General features: G+C 38.5%; 1 protein-coding gene across 1 annotated transcript in view; it reads left to right on the forward strand.

Annotated features, from left to right (window-relative positions):
* CCDC60 (coiled-coil domain containing 60) overlaps positions 1-20274 on the forward strand; it is a 44183-nt gene that overhangs the window by 3400 nt on the left and 20509 nt on the right. The window contains exons 2-3 of the mRNA XM_026037717.1: positions 16287-16370; positions 16633-16724. Of these exons, the coding sequence (XP_025893502.1) occupies positions 16287-16370; positions 16633-16724 (176 nt within the window). The remainder of the gene's footprint in view (positions 1-16286; positions 16371-16632; positions 16725-20274) is intronic.

The following is a 20274-nucleotide window of genomic DNA, read 5'->3' on the forward strand; positions in this document are numbered from 1 at the left end:
AGGTTAGATTCTTGCATGATACACTGACTGCTATTGGATTTGCTAATTAGGCTTATTGCCCTGTGTTAGACTAAAACATAAATATGTTTCTTTTAAACTGAGTTTTATTTTTAAGAACCCTCACTAAGAAACCTAAAAATGTCAGATTTGCCCTTCTTGAGGAACTTACTTTAATTTGTACATGTCCCTGAATAAAGCAGAAGTAAAAATATCTATCGCATCCTATTGCAGGAAAGAAAAGGATCCTCTAAGAAAAGGAAACCAATACTGGCAACCAAATACTTAATTTGCTTCTTTTAGTAGAGTTGTTGGAACTTCTCAGTTTTACATTTTATTCTTGTATGTGATTTCCTCTGGCTCTCTACTCATGCCTATGTGAGAAGTTTTTGGCTATTTGTAGCCTTATTAGAAGACCATCAGACTTTATGTGCTGTAATAGTTGACTTTATTACTAGGAATCCTAACATTTAAGCACTTTCTGTATTCAGAGCTTTGTTAAAATGTTATTCCTCACAGCCTTGTGAAGCTGGCAATCGCAATACGCCCTGTGAAACTTAACCTCTCTTCTACCTTTGGAGAAAGGAACTTGGAGAAACAAATTGTCTTAGCTAAACAGATACAGAAAATAGCAAATTTGGTATCATAATTAAGGGTTTTCTCTCCTTGAACTTTTGGTTACTCCTGTGGGTGTTCCTGATTTATCTTACAGAAAGTGAAACACAGAAATGGCAGCTTAACGGGAACAGAAAAATGAGAACTCTTGTGTGTTGTAAAATTATATTCTTTGGTTTTTTTTTTTTTTATGTATTCAGTTAAGAGTATATAAAGTTCCTATATAAGCGTATATAGTTCCTAAAGTAAGTATTAGATGCGAGGTGGAAGTCCTGACCCGGACCTAACTGCCCACGATGTTATATTATTATGTAGAAATAGCAGTTTAATGATCACTAAATTAGTCTGACACATCTCTGAACCAGCAGCTAACCCGTAATGTCCACACGATCTCCATGCTATTAAATTCAAAACAGTCTAATCGATTTGGAAAGTTCAATATCTATTCTGAATGGCTGCTTCCATAATGAATCAAGGGAAGCATATCAAATGTAATAATGTGTTATTATTAAGGTTTTAGTAAACTCACCAAATGTCAGGCTGCAGGGACAGTCACGGTGTGTTACACTTCTGCAATTACAGCTTGGGTTGTCATTCCAGGGGATTGCTTTCCTTTACCTTGCTTTGGGAAATGATCTGCAGGATCAGACCTGGGACAGGAATGTGTGCTGCAAAGGTGATGTTTTCTGGTTAATATTCAAAACATGAGATTTTTATCAGGTTTAATGGCTGCTTCTTCTAAATAGGGCATAAAAATACTGTTAAGGTTACACAATGAAAGGAATAAACTGTTCCATGTATTTGCAGGACTTGGTCCCATGTATTTGCATGACTGCCCTGGCTGGCGTGTGGCATTTAAAATGACTTTTCCTAAATGTTTTCTCAAATGGCTACCTTTTGGGAAAAGATGGGAGAAAGACTCTGCTGAAAACATTTTTAGATATTACGAAAGTGCTACAGGAGAAACAGTTAACTGCCTAAGAGTGTAATTTGTTCTGTTTAGAACTTGCACTGAACAGTAAGATTCACACTGGATTTTGTAGTTTGTGGAGCAGTTCCTGACTCCTACTGTGTTGCATTTCTTTGGTAGCACAAGGCAGATTAATGCTGATCTTGCCACTTGATGGAAGATTTCTCCAATACTATGTTCAGTGAAGTTATGTCAGGAATGAGATAAATGTACCAGAAATTTTAGAAAAAAATGGTTCAGATGCAAAAATTGAGATCTTCTGCATACGTGGAATTCAGGAATCTCTCTATGAAAGTTTTCACTATTAGTAGGGACTTTGGTGATTGGCAGAGGAAAATTGAAAATATGGAAGTTTTAGCATTGATATGAAAAAGATCTGAGTCACAGGGATATGTAGGGTGTGTTTATTGATACGTTGGGCTGAGCTTCTTTCTTGGGAGGGTTATGTGTTTGTAGATGACTTTTTACCCAAAATGCTGCAAAAATCACTTTGTCGACTGAACATAGAAGTCGTATCGCCCACTTCTGGTTAACTCTAGTTAGTAGAGCAGAACAATGCTATTTGACAGGGTTAGGATAGAAAGCCATGAAGAAACCTTTGAGTTTTAGCCAGGATGCCTCACTAATTCCTCTTGAGCATTGCATGGCAGAGGAAGAGCATTGGAGGCTCATTCTTCTTATATTGAGTGTAATAACTTTGGGTAAATTGATCTGAATGCAAAAGCCTTGAAATCAGTTCTTAGATTGGGATATTTCCCTGTGCAGGCAAACTGAATGGAGTCATTTAGCAGTGAGGGGAAAAAGTACAATATTTGAAGCTTGGGGTAGATTGAGAGAGCAAAAAGAAGCCCACTGCTGTAAAATCAGGTTGGTGTTTCACTTGAAATTGCAGAATGATGTATCTTAAATCATGATGAGTGGAAGGCAGAGCTTTCTACGGCTGGAGTAACTTCTCATTATTCATGAAATGCCTAAAGAAAAAGTGTTGAATGCAAAACTGCAATGTGGGGAGTACTGGAAGCAGGGAAGAAGGACATAATGGAATGTCACTACATTCCTTGTAGTATAATGTGACCTTTCCATTAAATTAATGTTATGCTATTTGCACAGAAGGAGAGCTAAGATAGAGAATATTTTTAGCGGACAATAGTCAAGTTAATTAGGCAGCTATATAACTGTCACATTTTACATTAAGAGCTCAAAAGCAGGGAATGGGGAATAGAGGTAATAGCTATAAAGCTACTCAGGATTCTGTACATTGGGGAAGCGAGTTAGAGGTGTTGTAAGCTTTCATTTTGTGAAAATATATGACTTTTTTTGTGTGGTTATAATCTGACAATTTACTATTTTGAACTGTTCTAAGATAGGGTGTTTAACTTGGTTTCTTAATTAGATTGTTAAAGAGTTCTGCTTCGTCTTCACTAATCCCAGCAGATTGTAATCACTCTTTCACATGCTCCATCCATTACAAATCTTACCTTTTAAGAACAATCTCAACTTTTTAGAGCAAATTTCCCTCCACAAAAATGATACAGATTTTGCTGTGGCAGCTCTCGGAACAAATACTTTAAATTACGTGTAATTGTGTGGGCAGGTTGTTTGGCCACCATCAGGTCACAGAGGTCGAGCGTGACTGGCAAAAGCCACTACTAGTGACAGAGACTTGGCCCAGAGAACTGAGCTAGGCACACTGTGATTCATCTGCTGCATAACAGTAGGACTGAATTTAATTACAGTTTATATTCCCTTCGTCAGTATTTTCTAAAGGTGGCCTTTACTGCTCGGTTTAGGGTGGATCAGATATGGCAGAGCTAGAAATGCTTCTTTTTTATAGAATGCTTTTATTAACCTGATAAAATCATTCAAAATCCATAACAATTGCCTTGTAATTAAAACCAAAAGTGAAAAGCAAGCTAACGTTTTCTAATCTGATAGTTACTAATGGTTATAAAAACATGAAGCTGTGTAGTCCTGAACATTAAGAGGGGGCAAATTGTTCAAATAAAGGATCCATCCAGTTACATAGAGGAAGCTTTTCCCATGAGGAATCTTCTGAAATAAACAGGGATATCGCAGTGTTAGCCTGAAGTGTGTGTCTGAATGACTCTGTTTTTGCTGTTGCTTTACCCTGTGGATAAACCCTGTTTTTACATCCTGGGGTATGTTTTTACATCTTTATGCACATGAGCAATTGGAAGCCTTTATCGTTAGGAGAAACTTAACATTTCTGTTAAGACAAGCAGCGAGTGACAGATTATCTACAGATACCTACTGCATAACATGTCATTTTTTTTGTTAGGTTACCCTGAAACGCTGGAAATTATTTCTCAGAGTCACTGTCAGCTAAACTGACAGTGGATCAAAGCTGTGAGACAAATTGCTCGTTACAGTTGAGGGAGCTGAATCCCGTGTGCAGACAGCTGGATTGGTGCCGGAGGATTCCCGGGCGCTTCACCCGTGAGCTCTGCCTCAGCATGAGCTGCCGGAGGCTGGGGGTGAAGCTCAGGGGTGGATTTCTCTAGAACTAGCTCATTTTGAACTCCCATCACTGTTGCTGTATTCTGGAATTGTTTTTTTGTTTAGTTGGTGTCTTTTCTTGTCATCTTGTATGAAGTTTATATCGCCATGCAACAGCCTGAGCTATAAACAGTGAGGTTAATCCACAAAAAAATGAGAAATTAAACCTTGGCAGGATCGTTATGATCCTTATCGAGGTTTCATTAAGTGAAAGCCTGGGATATTTTTTTTCTGGCTTTTTCAGAAAGCTTGACAGCCCTGAATGCATCCCGCTTTGCTGTCTGACAGTTAAAATTCACTCTTGCTGGCTGAGTTCACTTTGTCTTTTAGAAAAAGCAGATAAATATATATTTTTAAAAAACATTTTTGCAGATAGTGACCTCACTATTTCAATTGTATCTCATCAGAAAAGCTTCAGTCCTTCCTTTTAAAACAACCTACTTCTAGAAAAATTGTGTTCATTATTTTTTTTCCCCTTCAAGTAGTTCATTTCATTTATTCTCCTAAAATTCCTGCTAGCCTGTGCTATCTACATGAGATGTTTGAGATGACAATCGGTGCATGACAATAACTGGCAGGTCGGAGGGAGTTTGCTGCACAAGACGTGGGCTTTGCAGGAGGGCTTTCAAGCACCTCTTGGTTATGATGGCAAATGGCATGAATGCAAGTCGTTGTAATGTTTTCTCTGAGGTCAGCTAGAAGTTGCTTGCTTGAAAACACTGATTTAATAACAGTATGACAAACAGCCTTAAAAATTAATGGAATATAGCAGAGCAAAGCAACACAAAGACAATGCTTGAGCAGAATGGGCCACAGATGTAATGCAGTCTGTGTACGCAGCTGGCAGTGCTGCTGCCAAAGAGTTGTGCAAAGAGCTGTCCTTCAGAAAAGCAAGATTTGGTGGGCTAGTTGTGGCTTGTTCCCTTATGTATATGTCAAACATTAGTGATTTGGGCTGAATTAATTTTCTGTGGGGTAATTCCTAAATAGTAGGCTTTCCCTATTCATTTTCCTTCTTTTTTAAAACACAGATTAAGTGGTATAAGGCTTTGTATGCGGCCAACTTGGTCTGTAATCTTGTGTAAAATCTAGCCTCTAAGATTCTCTTTTCTGACATGGTTCCTCTGTCTGGTGTTTTCCATGGAAGTGATTGGTGTCAGGCAGCCTGTGGTACACAGTCATTCTGCTTTTGCAACGTATTTATCCCTTCAAAATATGAATTCTTTATTTCTGCAATAAACTTGACCCTTTGACCAAAATGTACTTGAATGAAAGAAAATGAATGAAAGAAAAGAGTCATTCCCATTCTGGAAGGAGAGGAAGAGGTTTTCAGCTTTGCATTTTCAGTGTACCTGGAGAGAATGTTTATTTTTATAGCCGTCATTTGTGCTCTGTTTATTCTACTTAAAACGCTGTCAGAAAATTATTTTAAGAAGGATATAAGCACTTTAATAATCTTAGTCCCAAACTTTCATCCAAAAATGCATATTTGTTTTAGGGAAGTAGAAAGGTTAGTTGTCTACAAAAATAGAATGGAACTGTCGTTCCCATATTATGAGATACATGCAGTGAAAAAGTGACTTTTTTAAGGCTGACAGATGTACCCTATTCATTTTGCAGATCATTAAATTTCTCATTATACAAACTCAATCATCTGAGTTTTTTAAAATATGATTTGGAATATCCAAAAGATTAGTATGCAAAATAAATGTGGAAGCTTTAATTTTGAAAGGCAGAATATAATTCTAAAAAATGATAGATGAATTCCATAACGATCCTACAGTTTTATTCTCATTGTCTAGCTACTCCATATGGCAGGTTGCATTCTGACCTTAGGTATATCACTGCATACAGAGTAACACCAAACAAAAGCCTGGTATTTGCCAATCTGCTTAGAGTTTCTGATTAATTTTCTTTCTGCTTTCTGTCTACATTCTTAGAGGAGAAATGTCTAGTAGTAATTTTTGCATCAAAATATTATCTTTCTTGATGTGGTTGGAAACCTGCTGGATTCATCCCCTTTAAAATTGTTTTATTGTATGTATTGTATCTGTATGATAGTGGAAGAGAATTGCTGTTGTTAAACTTTTGTCTAACTATCATTTCTTTGCATATTTTTTTTCCTAATTACCTAGTCTTAGTAGATATTGGAAAGATGATTTTTCTCCTTCCTTCCATTCTCCTTGAACTATATGGCCTGAGTAATAACTTGCTTAGATCTTGCTTGGAAAGCAGTTTGTTTGTCAGCGCAACTCCCTTACACAAGAGTCGTCTTAGCAAAGCCATAGATGGAGGGAAATTATATTTAATCACTTGAACTTTCTGTTGATGTTGGCATTTGGTTTCTTTCTTTCACAGAAACATGTGAGTCACTGTGATCCCAGAATAACAACTTTTAAAGTGCCACTAGAGAGCTGGGAAGATACAAGGGAAACAATAGTTCTAACAAGCTCTGGCTTAATCTTTCCCTGTAGATTTGACATTTTCTCCTCCACCACAATACTGCAGCTTCCCCGGCATCTTCATGTTGCTATTACGTGAGTTTTGGGTTCTACCCAGCCAACGCCAGAGCAACAATAAAGAACATGTTAGGTTATGGATTTATGCCAAGACTAAGACAGTATTTTTTCACTAAAATGTGTTGTTGACCCACAGCTAATTCTAGACTGTCTGTATGGGATGACTACAAATGCAATCCTTGAGGTATTTGTAAGACTTCTCATACCCTAAAATATAGCAAGTACAGCTCATTTAAGACTGTGCTGGGCTTTATAGCTTTTTAGCAAACTAGGTATGTAGAACAAATTAATTGCCTACTACAACGGGACTTAGAAACTTTATAAACTCATATAAGTGAATGCTTCCAGACAGTTGTTTCCCAGACATTCTTACTGTATCTTATATTCCCAATAAAAGTCTTAAATTCAGGATTAATGTTTAATTAATGTTGGCATTTATTTGTTTTGGTTGTAACAACTTTGCTTTGCTAGCAGAGTGACAAAGTGACGCCAAACTGGTCGCTTCCGTAGTATCAAAGCTTTTGAGAACCGGGATAACAGCCTTCTTGCTAGCTATGATTTGGTGCCAAGGTACAAGTTGGTCACTCTGTGAAGAGTAGGTTTAAGCATCAGCCATGGGACTTGGGACATTAGAGGGGAAAAAAAAGCAAACTTTCGTAAAGAGGCTTCGTTATAATACTCGAGCCTTGAGGTGTTCCTACAAATAAACTTTAGAGTCCAACCTTAAGCTTTAATTCTTGCTTCTTAGTTTTGCTGATTAGGACATATGGACCAAGTAGGGCTGGGATTCACTGATTTCATTTGTTTCTTGAAGGTCATGATTTACATTCTTAAAAACACAGCCTAGCATTCTGTATCCTAAATAAAAAAAAAAAAAAAAAATGAGTATCACTTTTTGAAATAGCTAACAAGTTATCTGTGCTGTTTTATGCTGAATTAAAACAGTACAGGAAAAAAAAATCTGAAAAAAAGATATTTTAAATGGAAGCCAATGAAAGATGACAAAATAACTGCATTCATTGTCCAGTTAGACCTTACATTTCCTTATAGCAATTTTCAAGCGCTGCGAATGTAATCACAATCAGATATGTCTCATTTATGAATAGCCCATCATTGACATTCCCAGCTTAGCTCTGAATAAATCAAATAGTCTATAATTGGAGAAATCCAAGATGGATCTGTCTTGCATAAGGCTGAGTAGGTCTTGGTCTTCAGCGCAGGAAGGAATCTCATTACTGAGCCACCTTTCACCGTTTTACTGCAAAAACGTTTCGGTGATGTCCATTCATTTTAATACAGCAAGGCCAATGCAAAGCATAGGCTAGAGATAAAGACTGTTGGCTTATCTTATTATGCTATTAGTATTAAAATACAAGCAGAAATCACCGTGGCTTGCAGTTATTCACAGCTTTTCTCTAAAGAAGAATCATGGCAAAAGATGCTGTAAGAGATACTCTTCACAACCAGTAGGGTCGTGCAGTCTAAAGTGAGGTAAAATACAGTGATTTAGGGGCTTGGCCGTGAGCAGTTTTGGCTGTTTTGTTGCTAACATTCAAGCAGCTAAACTGACTGAACTGTGATCTGAGAGTGACCATTTTTAACTGTGTTAAGGACCCCATTTTTCATCGAAATAAATGTTTGGTTTACTGTGAAATGTGAGGTTTTCTAGGTGCTGCCTGTGAGCAATGGCTGGTGGTAAGCTCTGCAAGCTAAGGACTGTCTTTTAAACATATTTTTTTTTCCATTCTCTGTGTTCAGATGTTTTACAAAATCAATGTGGTAAAATCACCCACATAAACAGTGATACTTTTGAACTTACATAAAAGCAATATTTTGAAAACAATTATGAAATTAACTCTCAGAGCCTGAGATAGAAGTTCTCGTGACAGATGCACTTTACAAGGCAAAGCTGGTCTTGCTTATGCATCTACAACCTCTTCCAGAGGCAGATTTCACTGTAATTAGTCGTTCATCCTCCCAATGGTTTTCCTATCTTTATTCCTACTAAAAAGTCTTAAAATCAAGGGGCTTTTAAGTTCTGGCTTGCTTGAAATAATATCCTTTGGAAGGTCTGGCCAACTCTTCCTTTCCTGGGAGCGTGAGGTATTGGGCCAGCTGTTGTTTGAGAAAATTGTGCCAGGAAGCCTGTCATACTGCATTTTTAATGTGTTTTTCTTTCTTGTTGGGGTTTAAAGTGAATTTAGATGTTACGAAAAGGGCTTACTTAATAATCTTTTCAGAATGAGATTTTTCTATTTATTGACAAAACCAATGGGAGCGGTGCATGTTGCTCCCACTGCCGCTCAGAAAATGGGCTTCAGCGTGAAGGATGGAAATAGATTCAATGCTGATAATGGTTTCTGCCCCAGATGCATTTATTTACTAAATAGACTACAGTGACATATAAGAAACAAAAGGCTCTAAAGCCAGTGTCTTTCTGAGGTTCTTCTGGGCCAATGGTAGTAGTTTGGTAACCTTAACTTTAATTAGACCTACTCAAAAAGTACAAGACACATGTTTCTGGCAAGAATATGAGAGTTAGAATTTCAAGATAGAAAAATCAATTTTAAACCACAAACATTAATGTATTTTTGAGATGAAAGGTCCAAATCTTCCTGTGTTTTATTTGCTGGATTGCTCCTCCCTCATCACTTCATCAATGTCCTGTCTCTTTCTGTCTCATCAATAGAGGCTGAACATAATCAACATCTGTGGGACTGGAATGGCACATTAGTTCTGGAGTAGGGCTTAGCTCACAGATTTTTAAATATTAGACCATCTTTATTGGAACATGTTCTTTCTCTGGCAGTAGCTCTTTCTTTTCCCTGCCAATACCTATACTCACGTATAGACTATCTCCACTTTCTTAAACTGCCTATTTTTTTTTAAAGGCTTCTATTTTTGCTAATTCTAATCATAGTTCTGAGAAAGAAAAAAATCATTTATGTTCTCCAGACAGCACAGGTCAACATGGAGAAGGTTGCACAGCAGTTTATGTTGTCTCAGACTTGAGCACCAGCTCAGCATTTGGCAATCAGGTAGGGCGACTGCTGACTTTGAGGACACCTCAGAAAGAAGTAGAGACACAGCCTAAAAAATTAGCTACCATCTTGATACTGCTTCTGTTAAATGTAGGTTCCAGTAGACAGCAGAACTTCGGGTCACACTGAGCCCTCTGCCAGGCATGTTGAAGCGGACAGCATGTCCAGGGAGCTCCCGGTGAGGTTGCTACCCAGTGAGTTGATCCAGCCCTCCTAGGACATTTGCTCTGAACCCAGACACAGGAAGGATAAGTGGAGAGGGCCGTTGCACTTCCCTCCAGGAAAGCAAGCAAAGATCCCAAGCAAAGATCACATTAGAGTAAAGTTTCTTTTGCTTAGTAAACCCTTTCAGTCAAGAGATTGTTCTGCTCACATACAAACACCAAGACTTTCAAAGGATGGTTTGAAGCACAGAGGATCTTAAGGTCTGTAAGGAGTCATGATGAGATAGAGAAAAGGCCAGAGGACAGTGTAGTCCACCTGAAGTGCCACTCCTTTAATTTCTGTGTTCATATCCACATGATGAAGAGCTGTGGAAAGTTAAACTAACACTCCGGTGAGAAAAAAAGGAGGAGGTTCAGAAGTTTGTCTCTTTTTCCTTTCTTTGCTCATAATGACAAATGCTGTAAGATTGCTCCCCACAGCCTGACAATCTCCCTCCTCCAGGCTAAGTCAGGTCTGAGCTTTTGACTTAGAGACCTGCTTTTGGTTCCCTCTTTTCCCAACACGAATCTTTTGTGACTGGGGCAGGTCAGTTATCTTGCAGAGCCTTCATTCTTCAGGCATGCAAAGAGGATAAGACCTCTACTTGACATGAATACTGTGACAATTCATATGCTGAAGGTGGTAAACTGCTACCATAATGGGGACATCAGAGCTTTCTGTGCTGCTGCCAGCGTAGCCCTGCAGTCCCTTTATGTCTGCCTAGCCAAAAGGCTGTGTCCATCCATCATGCGCAGAGCCAGACATGCTTCCCTGGGCATCCACGACCTCCAGCCGTGATCAGCACTCCTTGCTCTGGGAAGGGAGCCAAAGGCGAGGTGGAATCTCGCCCTGATTTATTAGTACAAAAGACAGCGCTGCGCCTTAACGAATTTACACAGCGACTCGTTCCTGTTTCGGTGTGTAGTGAATAAAAGCAGCACGCAGAAAACCATCCAAGTTTAGGAGAAAACAGGGAGTTTTCTGTTTTGTTTTCTCCCCTCATGCAGGCGTAGTGCCTGGCCTAGCAGGATCCCTTTTGTCTTTGAAATCCGAGCAAAGAGTTAACAGGCATCACAACTGAGAACACTGAGCAGTGGCCAGCAACAGCCATTAGCCTGTGCATGCACTGCTTGTTTATTGAACTAATATCCCTTGCCCTCTATTTTTGCTGTAAAAGAAAAGGCCTTTTATTGTTCCTGACGTGGCTGCGTTTTATTTTTGGGATAATTTTCAACTTTGCTGTCCTTTGTCCCCTACCAGGTGGTGGTCCTCATGCTTTTTATTCCATGGTTTTTATTGATTTGGTCAAAAGTAATTAAAGAGATAATTTGTTCTCAATTACATTTCCTTGAATTTCCTGAGGCTGGTAGTAACTCTGCTCTCCAGCTGTGTCTTCCCTCAACTCCTTCTTAAATTGACTTTGTTCTCACTGTGAAATAAAACAGAATGGCGTGTTCTTTTTTTGTTTGTCGGTTTGAGATCGAATAGAGACTCTGTGCTGTAGAAGATATCGATCTGTTAATTTTATTAGGAACTCCTGCCTTGGTTCATGAACTCTCAAGTTTTTAGCATAGCATTGCATCCTGAGAAATCCTGGGTGAGACTAGCAAAAACAAGCAACTATTTTTTTTCTAAGTGTTTATGGATTTTTTTCTGCCTTTTGAATGTCCTTTGTACTTATCAGTATATCTTTTTAGCACCTCTGTAATGTTTTCTTATTTTAATATAAATGCAAAGAGGATAGGGGCATGATTGTAGTGCAGAAAAGCTTTTTTTTTCAGTTATACATAAATTATATTTGTTTCTAATAAAGTGGATGGTTAACAATCTAAAATGCCTTTTTCTAGATACAATAGAAGCAGATTAGGGGAGAACTCTTGTAATTTTAACTTAGGTAATGGAAAATATCTAGAAAATTTTGGCTAAGGTTGGAGAATATTTTCATTGCCAGTATATGACCAAAAACGTGAATAAAAGACTTTGGGAGGGCTGCAGAACGTGAAAATTACTGGCAGGTTGCCCAGAGACCATGTAAATGAAGCAGACAAAAGCCAGACGTGTAAGAGGCATAGAAAGAGATGTCATATAGAAGTGATGGGCTTTGGGGGCCTTCGTTATTTGTTTGCACTGACTGCGAAGGACACATTTCAAATACAAGCATTTTTCAGATCCTGTTATAATGGAGAGACTTTATGGAGACTGTGAAGATGACAGTTCAAATAATGCAGTTGGTTAAGGGGTTAAAAGTAACTGTGGAGTAACTGCACTGACAACAATGGCATTACAAGTAAGATTAATTTGATTCGGTGATTAATTACAGGACAAATCTTGCCAGAGTAAGGCCAATGTTATTTGGAGGCAAGGAAATAAAAGGAGGGTTTCCCCAAAGGAATATGATAAGCCAAGGTAAATGGATGGAATAAACAATACCAAGCTATTTGAGCATGTTTCAGCCATGAAAATAAGCCTTTCTGTGCATGTGCTTTCAGTCACGATAATACCTGAATGCTTCGTAAGTGCTGATGAGCAAGAAAGATTATTTTTCCTCGTTTTGCAGATGGGGAGTGGAGGCATGATGAGCTGAGAGGAGCGTGCCAAAATTTACTGCGGTCAATAAAAAGACTGCTGCTAGCTGGGATAAGGTGCTAAATGTTTTATTTAGGGTACCAGAGGAAATCTGACAGAGGTGAAATTGTATCTCCTTATTCCAAACCTCATGCTCCTGTCCTCCCTCGCAGACAGCCTTTCTCTTGCGTTTCTGCCGCCTCCTTCAATGTCACCGCTGCATCCGTATTGACAGGGCCGTGTTCACCGGAGGGCAGAGCGAGACCCAGCAGCCCTGAAGCTCCTTCTTTCATCCACCCTCCGCAGGGTAACGTAACGGGGCGAATGTCCTTCCCCTGCACAGCACAACCAAGGAATGGAAGCTGCTGCTCCAGCTCGGTAGCATCAAGAGCTCCCCTTGGCAACAGGGATTCTCCACTGCAAAGTGCTTGGCATTACTGAGACAGCACTGCACAACCTTAACAAATCGGGTGTCCCTACCCTTGATGCTAATGCCTATTTGTATGGGCAGAATTTTAAGCTAAAGGACTAAAATAGTATTACTCGTAGCGCTAGCTTAATTTTGTAAAGCATATTCTTTTTTGCTGTGCAGTCTGGGTTTAAATGCAAATTCTCTTTGAGTCCTGCTGTGCCTGTTCCGTGTTTTCACTTTCTAGCAAAAGGGCAGAAATGGCTCAATATCAAGTAGTAGCATTTAGAAAAGAAAAAAGAGAGAGAAAAAGGAAAAAAAAACTAAAATTTTGAACACTCAGTGAGAGTTCTGCCAATAAAACCAACACTAAAGGGTCTCACCTGGAGAACAGCAACAGTCATCTGTACAAATAGCGCTCCACAAGAGCTTTCTAAACTTACTTCTATAATTAAAAGTATATTTCATCTTGCATTTGGATGACTGAATGGGTGTTTTGTGATGAGACTGTGTGGCTTAATTTTTGTCAAAACACATTCATGCTCTGCAACAGTAATCATAATGCTCCTACTGAAGTGATGTGCTGGCAGCAGGCAGAGTGCAATAGTCCTGTCCATCCGCTCTCTTTGTTATTATCGTGGAAACCAAATGCCAGATCCAACACAAAAAGAAGTCAGGAATTGCCAAGGAAACAGCTTCTTTCACAATCATAAACCCTTTTTTTTAATGTACCACCTAAAGGCAGGCTTATTGTAGCTCTACTCTCTGCCTATAAAATGTACAGCCTTAGGAATACAAACCAGCAGCTCATGTTTCCACAATAGGATCTGGAGAGCAAAGTTGGAAATTCTCCAAACTTACCAAATGACATGAGCAAAGATGACAGCTGTATAAAATGGAGAGATTCTTCCTGTCCTGTATTTCCTAATATAAAATTATCTGAGTTGAACAGTTCTTAATTTCCAGATTTTTTTTTGGAAGAGATGATGGAAGTATTTGGGATTTTTTAGGATAAGAGCTCATGTGTCTGCTGTTAGCGGTTTGCTAGTGGTTTGAAGGAAGCTACGCAGAGGAATCATTCATCCAAAGATACTTCAAGGGCCTTTCTTTAAAAGATGAAGAAGATCCATAACAAGCTGCCTGGGCCAGCAGGCAGGAACCCTAGAGCTTTGTGTCACCTTGGGTCACCTCCGGCTCTGCAGGAGCAGAACCCCAGGCCATCCGATGGCATCGAGCTCCACCTACTGCAGCATTTCTGTAGTTCATTTTACCTGTAGCTACTGCGTCTCATCTGAAGAAAAAATGACCTTAAGAATTTTCATGGAAAAATATTGGGTCATTCCCTCAGGTAAGCTCACTCTGGGACGAATTTCGTATGTTGTTTTATGATTGTTTATGTGTTTTTAATTACTGTTGTTTTATATGTATGTAATTGAATGGTGTTCTGTTACTTAGCTGTGCTAAAAGCAGGCAATGATCACTGAAATCAAACTTCTGATATTTTAAAAGCAAATCATGTGAACTGTGGTGAAAAGCCTCCAGGCCCACAGGCCCCTCCTGACTTATGCACAGAGACCGTTCAGATCATAGCAGCAATCCACAGGCATAAAGATCACACCTACCACTTTCTCTTGCTTTCTCTCATTTTCCTTATCTCTACAGTGCAAATTGAAAAGTTAAAATTACATAATTATTTATGTATACCTTTTGAGATGAGAGTGTGCTTTTGAGTGCACAACAATGCAATAAAAGACAGTGTTGTGTAAATAGAAGCTGTTCCCTTCTGTTTTCACTGATAAGCCTGACTGGATCCTATTAAGAGTGCATAGATTGCAGAGGTGACATGTGCGATACCTCTCTGCCCGAGCAACTCTACAAAGGCTGTTTTCTTCATTCCTCACAACTTGGAGAACTGGCTGGTCAGCAGTAGGATAATGTCTCACTTTGCAAAAAGTTGGTGACAATTTCTTTTCTTTCAGCAAACCCAGAAGTCTCTGAAAGAAGTTGCGGTGAGAAACAGTTTCTCACAGTGCTCTGCAGCACTGAACACCCCGGCAATGCAGGTGGCTGCGTGGCCCCAGAGCCTGCACTGCTGCTCTGAGTGACCAGCCACTGACACCTGCGGCTACATCCCCACACTCTTCCTTCTCTGCAGAACCGTGGTGCTCTGTGAAACTCCTAATTCATTATAACAGTGTCATCTGTCTCTGCTGCTGAGCCTTGGTCAAGAGCAACCCACCTGCAAGAACTAGAACTGCAAGAGTCTTTGGTCTCTTGTCTTTGACATCTCGTTCGTTCATCCTTACACCTTATCTGTAGAATATCTTCTTTCTATTCCAGCTGCTTTGCCCTTAGTACAATTTTTGCATTTAATGTTTTTATTTTCTATTTGTTGTGGGTTGCCTTGGTCACTAAATGAGAACATTTGTGGCTGCAGTTTTCCCGTGGGTGAGGACAATGCTCCTCATACTTTTGGTCTTTATCCTTTTGGAATAATTACATCGGAATATAAGTTTGGTGAGAATTGCCTGTCTAATCAAGATTCCAACAAGCAAAATATTTTGCACTTGAATAACACTTTTTTTTCACACGGGGTGTTATTTTGCTGTGTTAAAGCTATACTATGCAGTAAGTACTTTGTTGTGCAGAGTCTTCTGGCCTTTATGATCCAGCAGCTCTGCACTAGCTCCGTGGTATGGAGATGCATAGCTAGGGGGACCAGCTGAGCTTTGCTTTGCTTAGACTGAAGAAATGAGCTCTCTGATTTAAAAGTAGTGCAGGAAGGAATCGCTATTTTCATATTTTAGTCTCATATCTTTATATTTTGGTCTCAGCACCATGTACAGCTGTGTTCTGAAGTCTTATTAATCTACCTATGTATTCTTTTTCTGTAGAGAAGGGAATAATATTCCACTTGAATAAACTGCTGGTTGGAGGGAGTCTAAAATTGTTCTTGTATTTGGCTCCAGGGCTTTCATGAGTCTGTGCCTTCCTTGTGAGGGAAAGCACGGAGCCAAGAATAGTGATCTATCACAGGGTATACCTTCAAGGAAGAGTAATTACAAGTAAGTCATTTCCTATTCCTGGTTGTAGAAATTGGATTTTCTTTTTATGTTAGACACAGTAGTCTATCCAGCAGTCTTCCAAGAGAAAAGTTTTTTTTTTTAACTATTCAAGCTCAGTAATTTTGAAAGTATATAAGTAATTTTAAAAAGTATATATTCGATTTGCCCAATATTTGCCCTGTTTGTCTGTGCATGCTTCATATGAGAGTGTATTTGTATGCCAGAGTTACTCAGAGACGTTTTACGTGGTTCTTCATAAGATTAGACATTATTTTTGCTTTAGGTTGCATATCTATAGGGAAATTCGTTTGCACCTTTTAATTTTGAAAATGATAGCCTGTCCCTATACACGTAACTAGGAGTATGTTTTTATTTATTTTCTAGGAACCAGTGAAAAAAGATGTTCAAGAAGGACTACCAGAAGAAGAGGATAAAGTTACAACTAAGAAATTATTTTTGAATCTAAGGGTGAGACTCTATTGTTCTATTACTGATAGAGTTTTGATTCAGGTTGCCAGTGCTGAGAAATAACTATTGGAACATACGCACGCGAGTGTGCATGCAGGGCCATACACTTTGTTAACCTGCTTATGAAAAGTGACAATGCCATCACAGATAAGGACCATTTTGGAAAACGTTTAGGGATTGAAACCAAACTCATGCTATTGCATGTCTCATGCTAAAATCTTCTTATTATCATATGGCTAATTTTCAGTTTGATCTTTTTCAGACTCGTCCACCAGAATCAGTGAAGATGCTCACCCCACTTAGACAGACAGGAAAGGAACTGAAAACTCTTAGTAAAGTTCTTGCCCATTCAAGGTAAGGGAGTTTGGAGCACACAGAAGCCCCCCAGTCACAGCTAAAGAGAAAACAGGAGCAATTTTTGATTTTGGTTCTGCAATAGCAGCAGTTGGATTACAGGCAAAATAAGCAACTTTTCTAAGCTAACAGCTTAGAAATTCTTCTTCTGTTTATTTTTATTTATATATATTTATTTATATTCTTCTTCTTCAATTTATTTTTAATCCTATCACTATTATTTTCTCAAGCTTTTAGGAGGTAAGCTCCATAAATCTTCCAGAGCCCCATAGTCACGTACAGGCAAGCATTATCTTACTCCTCTCCAGAACACAGCTAGGTGTGAGGTGGGTAAGTATTATTACCCGCATAGAAAAGTTGTGAAAGTCACATTTGAGATGTAGGATTAATTATCCCTGGAATATTCACAATTGGAGCTCAGGTATCTTGGTCTGTAAATGCTTTGTGTATCTTCTGGATTTCAACTGTGTCGAATTCTCTGATTTATCAGTTCTTGAGATCAGCAGACAAATCTGAGGACCCAGGAAATGCTTTTTATGATCATGCATTCCACCCCTCTGAATAAGTGCAGTTGTTCCCATGACAGATGAAGTGTTTAGCCTAGGAGATGGAGACATTTCTCAATTTCCTGCACTACATTAAGATAAATGCAGATTTACCTTCATTGACTATGTAATGGTAACATAATTTACAAAATAGACTTAAATACAGATTTTTAATAATATGAATAGATTTGATCTTGGTGTCATATCTTTTCCCTGAGTGATTTAAAAACCCACCTTCTATCCTTCATTACCCCCGGAAGCCAATATAGCTAAAGCCACAAATAAGATTGTATTCCTTTCAGTCCATTAGCAGCAGAACTGCCAGTTAAGACCTGATCAGTCCTAACTGTGTCACATCTTTGGAGGACAGTAACGTCCCGCTGTTGTCACCGGTCTGATTTGGCTTGCAGAATGCTTTTAAAGGTTAATGCAGAAAATGGAAAGAACCCAGCTCTGCTTTAGTATCTCCTGCAGAGTCCAAAGTGCTGGCAAATAAGAAAATACCTACCTGTTGCAGCATCTCTTCCTACAGCATCTTCTCGGTTCATAAAATTAATTCACAGTTGTGTTCAAAACTTCATGACCTCATGCTATTTTCAATGCTTGGATATAAATATTCCAGTCCACTACTTTTGCATTACTGTTGAAAGGTAGGAGGAAGATGAAGAGGGGAGAAATTTCACCTTGTGCAATAGCACAAATAAATGTGTATTTTTATTTACGACAAACTAAATGATACATTTACACAAAGTTGTCTGTTGAAAAAAGAAATTTGGTTGGTCCAGACCCAAATCAAAGCCTCTTCATGCACTCCTAAGAAAAAGGAAAACTGTAGTGTGAAGCATTAGGACAGCAACTTTTTATTTCAGTTAAAACAGTCAGGTTCTCAGGATAGCAAGCTAGTATATATTACAGGGAGTTGGTGAATACACATCATCTTTGTGCATTTGTTTTTTGCTGCCTTTCTTCCTCATGACTGAAACGGAACACCCAGCAGTTGTCTTAATTGTATGTTAATTGATATGGATTCACAGAAAGTAGTGTCTGTGATCTTGCAGCTTGTTTGTATTGTGTGTAATGACACAACCAAGAGGAAGTTTTTAGCAGTAAAGATCACAGACATATATCACACTAGTATGAATTTTAAAATTATCTTAGAAATGTTTGAAGGGCCATTACTGGAACCGCATTAGCTGAATTCATAAAGCTTTAATATTCTATGTATGCATTAAAAACATAATTAAAGATAAACTTCCTAATTATGACCTCATACTGCCTGCCTTGCATCAATATCCTCTTATAATTTCTTGAATCCTCATGATGATACAGAAGCAGCTGATGATAGAGCACAGAGGTTGCTCATCTTTCTTAAGTGTCAGTTGCTAATCTTAAGCAGAAAGTATTAGCAGTGCTTTTCCTCCTGATTAGTTGTACCAAATCATGTTAAGGGGACACCTGTCAACTCTCAGATATCATTTTTCAGAACATCACGTTAAAATGTAAGAAAGAATTTACATGTCTTTGTGCAGAAAAAAAAAGGAAAAATGTTTGGGAAGTGTGTAGGTAATGATCATTCCTGTTTCTTTATAGTGAATACATCTCCCTATCATAAAAGATTGCCTGTATAAGCACAAAGCCCTGCCTAATTTAACTAAGTATATCACAAAATCAGATTCGTTGGGTGGAGTACAATATGTCAGAAAAGGCAATGCCTTTGTCCGTGAGCATCTCGATCTCTCTTATTTTGAGCTAAGAATAATATATCCATTTCTTTAGTAAGAAATCTTCTCTGCAGCTTTTACTAAGACTGTGCAAACTCAGACTTGGACACATTGAAATGACATTCAGCTCCAAGGGAGATCTTTTTTTTACTGCTTTGATCCAATGACATCTGTAAATGTGATCCAGAAATAATGTCAAGTAATGCATGGTTAGGTGAGATTGTATTGAGTGAGAACCAAGAAAGCAGAAGTCTTTATAACTATTCATAACTTGTAGAGAGAGGTGGGAACACTTACAAAGCAAAAAAAAAAAAAATAAAATAAAATAAAATAAAGAATTGAAGGCTTGTACTTAATCTGTAGTAAAAGCAGGTTGCCATAAGTCACTTCTGTAGAGTGTAAGACAGTGCAGACATGAGACACATAAAATTCTGCTGCCAAGTGCTGTGCAAATGTGCTGGATTTTCTGTGGTTGTTAAATATCCCCATGAAAAGTAGTCCTTAAAAATAAGCACATGGATCCAAATAAAACTAACTAAAAATATTTTATTGTTGTAAAAAGGAGATAGGGAAGGTAAGGGGAGAAGGTAGCAATGATAGAAACTGATACAAGGGCCAGAAAGAGATCTAGTTAGAAATATAATTCTTTAATATGGAAAAAAAAGTGAGAAGAGAGGTAAGCTCCACAAACAGGCCAGGTTGCCTGCAGTCACCATAGACTACTACTGTCACTGGATGGAAACAGATACTTTGGAAGGTGATTCTGATCCTGTGTGGACATAATGTTATCCTTCAACTTGGGAGAAAGATTCATTTTATATTCTGGAGGAAATTGAATGAGTTGAGTCTGAATAGTTATTTTTCATAGAATACGGCCACTTTTAGAAAAGTAGAAATGTTTTCTGGAAGAGTCTAACAAAGCTGACTGACCAAGATCAGAAAGGAAGCAGAGGTGATATGTGTAATTTGCCAGGCTGCCGTTGTCCCCTTCTGACAGGGAAAACTAAAGAGAAAAAAAGCATGTTTGATTACGGTTGTGTCTATTTTTATTAAATTGAAGTGCTCTTCAGTTCCTTCTAGGTTATCCAACTCCACCAATTAGAGTTACAACTTGTAGTGCTCGGAAGATCTGGAAGTAGAGTAACCTTAATTGCCTCAGCATAAAAAAAAAAAAAAAAAAAAAAAAAAAAGGACAAAGTGACAGTCCTCTAAGCATAGGTACTTGAAAAAATGGCAGGTTGTTGTCATCCTCAGTCAGTGAGGCCTGGGAGCTGACAGCATTGA

Source organism: Nothoprocta perdicaria, unplaced genomic scaffold (assembly GCF_003342845.1).
Source record: "Nothoprocta perdicaria isolate Ctin4 unplaced genomic scaffold, notPer1 scaffold_2, whole genome shotgun sequence".
NCBI classification, from domain to species: Eukaryota; Metazoa; Chordata; class Aves; order Tinamiformes; family Tinamidae; genus Nothoprocta; species Nothoprocta perdicaria.